At 46.3% G+C, this 9629-nt stretch overlaps 1 protein-coding gene across 1 annotated transcript in view; it reads right to left on the bottom strand.

Annotated features, from left to right (window-relative positions):
- Positions 1-222: 222 nt before the first annotated feature.
- The window catches only part of LOC107120885 (zinc finger protein RFP-like), a 24612-nt gene continuing 15205 nt past the window's right edge, over positions 223-9629 (bottom strand). Inside the window, exons 3-5 of the mRNA XM_015423651.1 lie at positions 8551-8781; positions 8132-8197; positions 223-916 (exon numbers count right to left, since the gene is read on the bottom strand). Coding sequence (XP_015279137.1) covers positions 326-916; positions 8132-8197; positions 8551-8781 — 888 coding nt within the window. The 3' untranslated portion in view covers positions 223-325. The remainder of the gene's footprint in view (positions 917-8131; positions 8198-8550; positions 8782-9629) is intronic.

Below are 9629 nucleotides of genomic sequence, written 5' to 3'. Positions count from 1 at the left end.
GTCCTGGGTAACAATTGCTGCCAATCTCCAGGTGAGGGCTACAGATCACTCAATTACAACTGCTCTTCAGGTAGCAGAGATCAGTTCCTCTGGAGAAAACAGTGGACTCTGTCATTATACCCTGCTGAGGTCACCACAGCAAATTGACACTGTTTGCCCAAAGCCAGAGCACTCCCCCAGAGCCTCTTTCTAGATCTCATTGTATTGTTTTCACAACGGGCTTTACTGCTAGTACAGTTATAAAGATCTAGAAAGTCAACATCTTTTGGTGGTATTCTTTTGATGGTACAGAAGTTGGGAGTAGGCATGGGATTTGCCTCTGTATTCAGCATTTCAGTGTGACTCCCTTCCCTACCCAGAAATAAGGGCAGATCTTCTCCCCAGAGAACACTGCTGAAGAAAAAGTGAAGATCAAATGGTCTGTCTCTGCATCAAAGAATGTCACAGAACCCTCTTCGTAGTCCAGGCACACCAGGATTTTCCTGGGCTCAGGTCTCAAGTCCAAAGGAGTCCTCTTGGGGGAAGTGAAAGCCGCCAGTTGCCGAAGAGAGATGGAATAAAAGAATGGCTTCCCCACAGCCCAGATCCCTTCACTAGGATTGAGGCTGAAATACCCTTTCCTCTTGACAGACTCTCGTGTAGCCCCTACTGCCCACAGCGCCCCTTCTTCCTCCTCCTCCACCACCTCCACTTCCCACCAATGTCGTCCTGAAGAGATTCTCTCACGGCCCAGCACACAGCGCTCCTTGTCAAATCTCTCGGGGGTCTTGGGCAGGTCCTGCTCTTTGCCTGCCCATCTCACGCTCTTCAGGTCCTCGGACAGGATGAGGTGGGGATTGGCTGTGTCTGGATCCAGCGTCACACTCACTGTAGGGCAGAGGGGAGGGGAGAGAGGGAGGACAGGTGGTCGATAAATCTGAGGAAACAACCAGCTGCCTGAGGGGGCGCTTCCGCATTCTCTTTTTCCTCACAGGTAAGTTCCTGTTTCTTCAGGGTTTTTTTTCTGTACCACATATGTTTTGCTCTCTAGTGGTCAATTCAATATCACACAGATTTATGTCTGGCATAAAAATATGCTGGCGACCAAGTTATTTCATGCCATAGTATTCCCCATTGGTATGTATGGGTGTGAAAGTTGGACAATGAAGAAAGCTGACAGGAAAGAAGTAGATTCCTTTGAAGTGTGGCATTGCATCACACAGATTTATGTCTGGCATAAAAATCTGCTGGCAACCAAGTTATTTCATGCCATAGTATTCCACATTGGTATGTATGGGTGTGAAAGTTGGACAGTGAAGAAAGCTGACAGGAAAGAAGTAGATTCCTTTGAAGTGTGGCATTGCAGGAAAGCTTTACAGATACCGTGGACTGCCAAAAAGACAAATAGGTGGGTCCTAGATCCAATCACCCAGGGGCTGTGGTGGCTCAAGTGGTTAAGATGCTGAACTGAAGACCGGAAGGTCGGTAGTTCAGCAGTTCAAGACCTGAATGCCGCATGACGGAGTGAGCTCCCGTCTCTGGTCCCAGCTCCTGCCAACCTTAGCAGTTCGAAAGTAAGAAATCACAAGTAGATAAATAGGTACCGCTTCGGTGGGAAGGTAACAGCATTCCGTGCACCTCAGCATCTAATCATGCCGATCACATGACCACGGAAATGTCTTTGGACATTTCGGCTTGGAAACGGAGATGAGCACCGCATCCCTAGAGTCGGATTCGACTGGCTTTCACCTTTTGCCTTTACCTAGACTCAATCAAGCCTGAACTCTCCCTAGAAGCTAAAATGGCTAAACTGAGGCTATCGTACTTTGGTCACATTATGAGAAGACAAGAGTCCCTGGAAGAGACAGTAGTGCTAGGAAGAGTTTACAGCAGCAGAAAAAGAAGACCCGAACATGAAATGGATTGACACAATACAAGAAGCCACAGCCGTCAGTTTGCAAGACCTGAGAATGGTTGCTAATGACAAGACATTTTGGAGAATGTTAATTCGTAGGGGTGCCATAAGTCGAAAGCGATTTGATGGCACTTAACCCACACACACACACAAAAAAACCCTTGCAGTTTGAATCTGCTGAGAGATATGCTAACCCATGTGATATCAAGTCAACCACTAGAGGGCGCAAAAGATGTGTGGAACTGAACTCCCCACCCTTCCGCCCTGAAACACACACAGCGAGGAAAAGCCCGGGGTGCCTAATCAAATCTGAAACACACACAGTGAGGAAAAGCCTGGGGTGCCTAATCAAATCCTGGTGGTTTTTTTCCAGATTTCACTAAAATCTGGTTGGGAGACCTAGCAAAAACTAGAAAAAGCCACTTCCCCAGCAGAGGCAGATAAAGGACAGGGAGAAACAGCAGGATGCAGCAGTCCTCTGAGGCCTAGTTACTGGGATAGTTTTAAAATCCCGTAGTTGTAAAAAAAGCAGACACTAAACGTAATCCAATAAATGGATGGGGGCAAAGCACCAGGCATTGTGTGTCTAACTCTTCACCTGAAGAGAGACCATAATAACAAGCATTTATATAATGCTTTTAAAGAGAGTCCAAAGAATTTCATATCCATTATGTCAGTAATGGCTGGCGCTATCTGCATTACAGGGAAGTCTGCGACTCTGAGAGAATGATGGCTTGTGTGGAGCAACCAATAAATTAACAGTTATAAATTAAACATAGCTGGTAACAGCCTACAACTTGTGTTGCCCAGCCTGGCAACCAGCTGAAGACTAGGGGGGAATTGGCTGACAGTGTGAACTCTAGGGTGGCCAAGCCAAGCCTGGAAACTGGTGAGAGGATGGTGGAGGGGGTGGTGAACTCTAGGGTGGCCAAGCCAAGCCTGGAAACTGGTGAGAGGATGGTGGTGGTGGTGGGGGACATAGGGAGCGTGATTAGGGTAGACTACATCCAGACAGTGCCTGGAGATCTCCCGCTATTACAATTGATCTCCAGGTGACAGCGGTCAGTTCACCTGAAGGAAATGGCTGCTTTGGAAAGTGGACTCTATGGCATTACACCCCACTGAAGTCCCTCCCCTCCCCAAACCCTGCCCTCCTCAGGCTCCACCCACAAAATCTTCAGACATTTCCCAACCTGGAGCTGGCAACCCTACAACATAATGTCAGTTGCCTTCCTACATCAACTCCAGGAAAAACCTGCAAATCACATAGGGTAGCTCTAGGAATGATCTGAAATGCCATGGTAAAGCCAGCTACCTCTAAGTCACCTTTCCCCCACCAGAAGTGACATAGTGATGCAGCTGACATCCCCTTTTTACACCCCCTCCCACTACTACCTGGAGTAGCAGCAGGCAACAGAATCTGGGGGCAGGGGATCCCCCACCCCAACTGGGGGACTGACAAGCCTAGCGACATCAGTTCCAGGAACTACAGAAGTGATGTCACACCTCTCTAGGAACACGGCAACACTATAGAGTTTATGGTGACTCAGTCCCAGAGAGGACTGATGTCACTTCTACTCAGAGCAGAAGCAAGAAACACCAGCTGGGGGCAGGGGGGATGCTACATTGGGCTTTATTCATTTGCTAGCCTAGTCATTACCTGTTTGACCATCCCTTTAGGACTACTGAGAGGAGGGAGGTGTCACTGAGGGATAATATCAGTATAGTTGTTCTAATGTAGTCTATTGTGCATGGTCTTCTAAACATGAGAGAGACCAAATTGGAATGTTTGTTTGTGGGCCTGTGGCAGTTCTGGCACTCTGACCACCCTGTTTAGCCTATTTATTGGTCAAATGCTATGTAAGGGAAATAGAGATCCAGCTGGTGGTCCAGAAGGGGATGCACTGAAGTTGCTTGCAAAATGTGTTTTAAATCAGTATTTGAACACAGGGTTGCTGCTGAGGCTCCACCCCCCCACCGGAAGCTTCCCTCATAGAGTCATAGAGTTGGAAGGGACCTCCAGGGTCATCTAGTCCAACCCCCTGCACAATGCGGGAAATTCACAGATACCTCCGCCCCCCACACACCTCTCCTTCTTTTGTTCCATGCAAATAATTACCTTTATTCAGCATTTGTTCCAGGGACCCTATTAGGTAGAGAACAGGGTGAAAAAATTATGTTGTTGTTGTTTATTGCTTTTATGCACACATACACACACACATTTTCTCTCTCCACGAAATTAAAATAAGCTGCCATGCAATGCCTAGGGTCAGGGTAGTACAAAAATTATCTAACCCATACGTACTGACAAGGCAGCAAAGACAACACAAGTCTGACTTCCAACTTTAATCCCATACCTGCCATAAATAGTAGTCTAAATACTAATACTCTCAATAAAACCCATTTTCTAAAGCTTGGCCAAGATGGACTTGTCCCAGAAGAGAGTACCACAGCAAAAGACTAACCACTAGGTCTGCCAGCTGGCTAGGAGAAAAATACCCTATTCAGAGGCCTGGACTATGTGGAAATGGGCAGCTGAAGCCTTTCACCACCTGGAGCTAAGTAACACCATCCAGCTGATATTTGTGGCAGGGCAAACTGATATTCAAGGGACAGCTACAGGAACCAGTTTAAAGAATTAACGTTCAAATCTGGAGCCTGCTTGCCAAATGTGGAAGATTGGTTGTAAGGATCTTCTGAGGGTATTTTTTTTTTAAAGCAGACTGGCCATGCAGTTGTATGCTCTGAAGATCAGGGAAGCGGGCCAGGTGAAAAAGTAAAACCTTTTTCCTTACATGATTTTAAAATGTCCTTGTAAAGCTCATTTGTCATGTGTATAGGAAAAAGCAGGTTCTTTAACACCACCACCTCACACAATTATTGTTCCCTAATGTTCAAAGCACTCCCCTGGGCCTGCTATTTAGTTTTTACATGACACACACAGGTCCTAATCAAGAATATTTTCCTTTTGTCTAATGTGATCCTGTTTAAGAACGAAGGGCACTGAGAAAACCAACTTGGAGGTTAGGTGATATTCAGGAAGAAACAGGCTTTCCTTGCAGCCGATTTGGGAGTAGATTAACCTACCAGATCTGTCCATTCCCCTCCCTGAGTTGTCCACAATACCTTTATATTTTTCCATAGCCTTTCTTAAAGCAGAATTCTTCTGTGAGTAAATTCCAGGTATTTCTTCTAACCAAGGACAAAGGTCCATCACATTCCCCACTCGTTCCTTCTCAAACCTGGAAGAGAAGATGGTTGCCTTTAACAAACAGTTAAAACCATTATGCTCCCCTCCCCTGCATGCTTATAAGTTGTAGTTGCAGTCTGGCCAGTCACTCCAATACAGATTACTTGAGGTAGGCATCCCAGTTTGCCATTTCAAGGCTCAAGATTCTTTAAAAATATCAGAGGGTCGACTGAAAGTTCACTTAATGAGCCACTTTTTAAAGAGAGTTTCTCAATACTGACTTTTCTTGTGGATGAAATTTGAGGGAAGTTGGTGCTTATGGAGAAAGAGTCTGGCCTTTTCTATCAAACACCAGGTGGGTCTTCCTGTCAATTGATATAACTACAGGTCCCCCAATAATCCCTTTGCTGTTGTTGGTGGACACATGAAGTTTTCTTATTTTGATGCACACCATTGGTCTTTCAAGATCTGTATTTTGTACTCTGACTGGTTGTGGCTCTCCAGGGCCTAAGACTGATGTCTATTCCTATCACCTGGCTACCTGATTGCTCTGACTACAAAAGTTGGGGATTGAACCTTGGACCTTCTCTATGCAAAGTATGTGCTCTACAACTGATATATGGTCCCACATTTCTCTCCCCACCACTACTTTTGTTTTTAAAATCCACCCTGATGAATAATGTGTCCAGGGTGGCAAAAACACCATTTTATCCCCTATACCGAGCCCACCAGTTGGCCTCCTATCTGTCCCACTCTGACCTTGTCACTGTGGTCCATGCGATGGTCACCTCCAGATTAGACTACTGCAATGCACTCTAGGTAGGGCTGCCCTTGAAGATGCTTTGGAAGCTTCAGGCGATCCAGAATGTGACTGCTGGATTGCTAATTGGGTCCCCCTGTCTGCACATATAACATCAGTACTTTAGCACCTGCACTGGCTTCCAGTCAGCTTCCTGTGCCAACTCAAAGAGCTGGTTTTGAACTACAAAGCCTTAGTGGTCTGACACTGTTCTTCCTGCAGGAACTCTTCTTCCAGTATGACCCCCCCTTGCCCCCTTAGGTTATCATCACAGGGCCTTGTATGGGTGCCTGGCCTGCAAACTGCCCCCTTGCCCCCTTAGGTTATCATCACAGGGTCTTGTATGGGTGCCTGGCCTGCAAATTGCCTACTTATCAACCACCAGGGCAAGGACATTTCCCCTGGAATCAGCTCTCCCAGAAATTTGGTGCATTCTCTTTAATTCTCCAAGCAATTTGTTGTGAAGTTGATGTTTCATTTGGTTTTATTGTTCTATTTACTGCTTTTATTTGTATTTGTATATTTATTTATTTTATTGGATTTGTATCCCACCCTCTCCGCATAGCAGGCTCAGGATGGGTCCCATCAGGCACAATAACCAATATACAATGTACAAAAATTTTAAAAAACAATTAACCCCTCCCCCCAAATAAAACACACCAGTATTCATATGGTACAAATCAAAGCCTCACAGATGCAGTCTATTTTGAATTTGGGTCCTCAGATGATAATACGGATCTGACCCGCTGAGGGGAGGCCCAGTAGAGAGGAGGAATGCCCGCCATCCTAACTAAAAGTCTGGTGGAAGAGCTCCGTCTTTCAGGTCCTGCAGAACTGTAAAAGGTCCTGCCAGGCCCTGATCTCATTTCAAAAGTTGTAAGCTGCCTGAGTCTCCTGTGGGGAAAGGGTGCGGGGCATAAAATAAACAAACAAGCTTGAACAAGTCAGTGTGTGTCAGGGTCAGTACTGCCTACTCTGACTGGCAGCAGCTCCTAGTATGTCAGGCAGAGGTCATTCACATTACCCACTGTGTGTGTAAAGGGCCATCAAGTCGCAGCTGACCCTAGCAAGGGGTTTGCAAGGCAAGTGATTATGCAGAGTTGGTTTGCCATTATCTTCCTCCGTGGGGTCTTCCTTAGTGGTCTCTCTTCCAAGTACTGACTCCTGCTTAGCTCCTGAGATCTGACGTCAAGCTATACCATGCCACCTCCCCTCCCCTGCGTCACCTACTACCCGTTCCTTTTAAGTGGAGATGCTGGGGACTAAACCTATGGCCTTCTACATACAAAGCAGACATTCCACCACTGACTCATGATCCCTTGTTACATAGGTGTACGATCCCATCTGTTACGCCTATCTTGCTAATGCTGTCTCCCTGCTAATTTCCCCAATTAAAAGGAGACAGGCAGTTCGAGTAACACCTTCCCATAGAAAGGAGGAACAAATAGAAAAGAAAACACTGGGGCAGATGCCGGGCCCAGTGCTCACTGGTGGAATATATGCACATATGGAAGGTTAAGGAGGACTGTCCTTGTTTTGCAAACTGGCTTTTGTAAAAAAATGCCCTTCCATCATTCTTAGACTGTCCCATTCTTCTGGTTGGCCACCAGTCTGGGATGTAAACAGAAACCATTTGCCTGAATGTCCACACCCTACAAAGCTCAGGAGGGAGTGATGAAATAGTGCAACTCGATTTCAGCAGAGGTGGGAGTAGCAAACATCTGTATCTTCTTTAACTAATAAACTCAAGGAGGTTACAGGTTCATTCCCTGATATCTGTACCTGAAAGCATTTCAGGCAGCTGGGCTGGGAAAGACCTGAGACCTGGAGAGCCACTGCCTCTTGGAACAGACATTACTGGGGTAGATGCTGTGACTTCCCATGAGGTAACTTCTGATTTCACACACTTCAGAACTAAGGTTGCCCACAGGCCTGGAGAATAAAACATCCTGACCCTTGAATAGAGGCTTAACATATGGAAATAGGCATAATATCTCTTGGGCCTGCTGGCAACCCTATTCAGAACAGAAAGTGCTTGTTTTCATATGAAACATACAGTTGTGGCCAAGCTCCTGTGGTGGATGACCCCTTCCCCGCTGTCTGAAGGCTGTCAGGCACTTCTGCTTAGAGAAATATAATTTTAAGCTCAATACTGGCATCCAGAAAATTGTTTCTGAAGGTTGACCATACCCAACAGAGTTTCTGTCTTTATTTTGTGACAACATGCCTGTGTCTTTTAAAAGGGGGCGAAACCCTTTTTTTCACGAAAGGTGAAAGAGAAAGAGCCATACCTCCTCACAGTACTGCCGATGTTCTGGAAAAGAGAACAAGAGAAATTGCATTTAGCTGCACAGACAGGAACATCCATTTGACAAGTAAGAAATAGGATTCATCTTTTACAGACAGAATAGCCACAACTTCTTGTTCTCAAAGGGATTCACTTACACCTTCCTAATCTGGGAAAACAACACCCTTCCCCATCTTTTACTCACAGGGACCTAGGTAGAGACCATTGTTTATTTATTTATTTATTTATTTATTTGTACTTTCAATTTATATCCTGCTTTGCCGGTGCAGCAGTGGCTCAAGGCGGCTTACATAGTTAAAATGCAATAAAACCAATAAATGCAATAAAAACTCACAATTAAATTGTTATTTAAATCTCACCTGTAGGAATTGACTCTCTGCCTGCTGGCACTTCTCCTCCATCTCCGTGAGCAGTTTGCTGAGGCGTGGAATCTCCTCACAGAGTCTGGTGAGATTTTCTTCCTGCTTTCTCTTGATCTCTTTCTCCAGATCTGTTATCTGGGCCAGCAGAAGGTGCTCCTTTTCCTCAAGAAAATTGCGCATTTGCTCAAAGGTGGTCAAGATCTTCTGCTTTTCTACTTCTAACTGTGTCTGTGAAAGACATACAGAAATTGGGGAAGAGTTGCCTTGATACAGATTGAACAAATGGTGGTGGCGGTGGGGGCGGGGGGGAGAACTGTGATTTCAGTGGGAGCTGGGGTTGCTTGGATGTTAAAATGTTTTCAAAAGCCTCCTGTGGCATCCATTTTGGGGTGATGCTCACCACCCCCTCCCAGAATTCCATAGGTGCCTGCAGGCCTCAAAAAGGTTGAGGACCCCTGCTTAATGGGATGTTATTGACCTCCATGACATTATAGGTCTCAGCTGACCCTTTGCTAGGGTTGCCACGTCCCCCCGGGGGGTGGATTTCCCCCCATTTTGGAGGCCTGATTTCCGCCGCCACGGAATCGGGCCCCGGGGGCAACCCCACCCCGACGTGCACGTCATCCGGATGTGACGTGATGATGCCAAGCATGCTGGGGGCGGGGCCACAGCCATTTGAGGGGAAACCTCTATTCCATCTAGGAGCCCCCCGCCACAGAAGAAAAACGACTTGGCAACCCTACCCTTTGCATTCATTTTGCATTCCTCTTTGCATTCCAGTTGGTTTGATGGAAACAGGGGACATGTTTGAAAGATCCCAAAGTTGATATAATTGTCCAGGTCCCCCATTGTCCTAGTCACTACTCTGAAATAGCTTCTAGTGCATTGATGAAAGAAGCAGAGAGCTGTTTCTGTCAGTTGGTGAAGGGGATTTTAGACCAATGAAGATAGGTATACCGTAGTTCATCAACCGCCATTGAGATAGGTTAGGGTTCCAGAAACCAGAGGCCCCCCCTTGGTCAATTTAGCAACCGGTCCGACTTGAGGCCAATGGCAGCATCTTCCTGCTGCACACA

The sequence above is a fragment of the Gekko japonicus genome, unplaced genomic scaffold (assembly GCF_001447785.1).
Source record: "Gekko japonicus isolate JY-2015 unplaced genomic scaffold, Gekko_japonicus_V1.1 scaffold1996, whole genome shotgun sequence".
In the NCBI taxonomy this organism is placed as follows: domain Eukaryota; kingdom Metazoa; phylum Chordata; class Lepidosauria; order Squamata; family Gekkonidae; genus Gekko; species Gekko japonicus.
The sequence above is the reverse complement of the archived record's forward strand: the minus strand, read 5'-3'. Positions and strand labels throughout refer to the sequence as shown.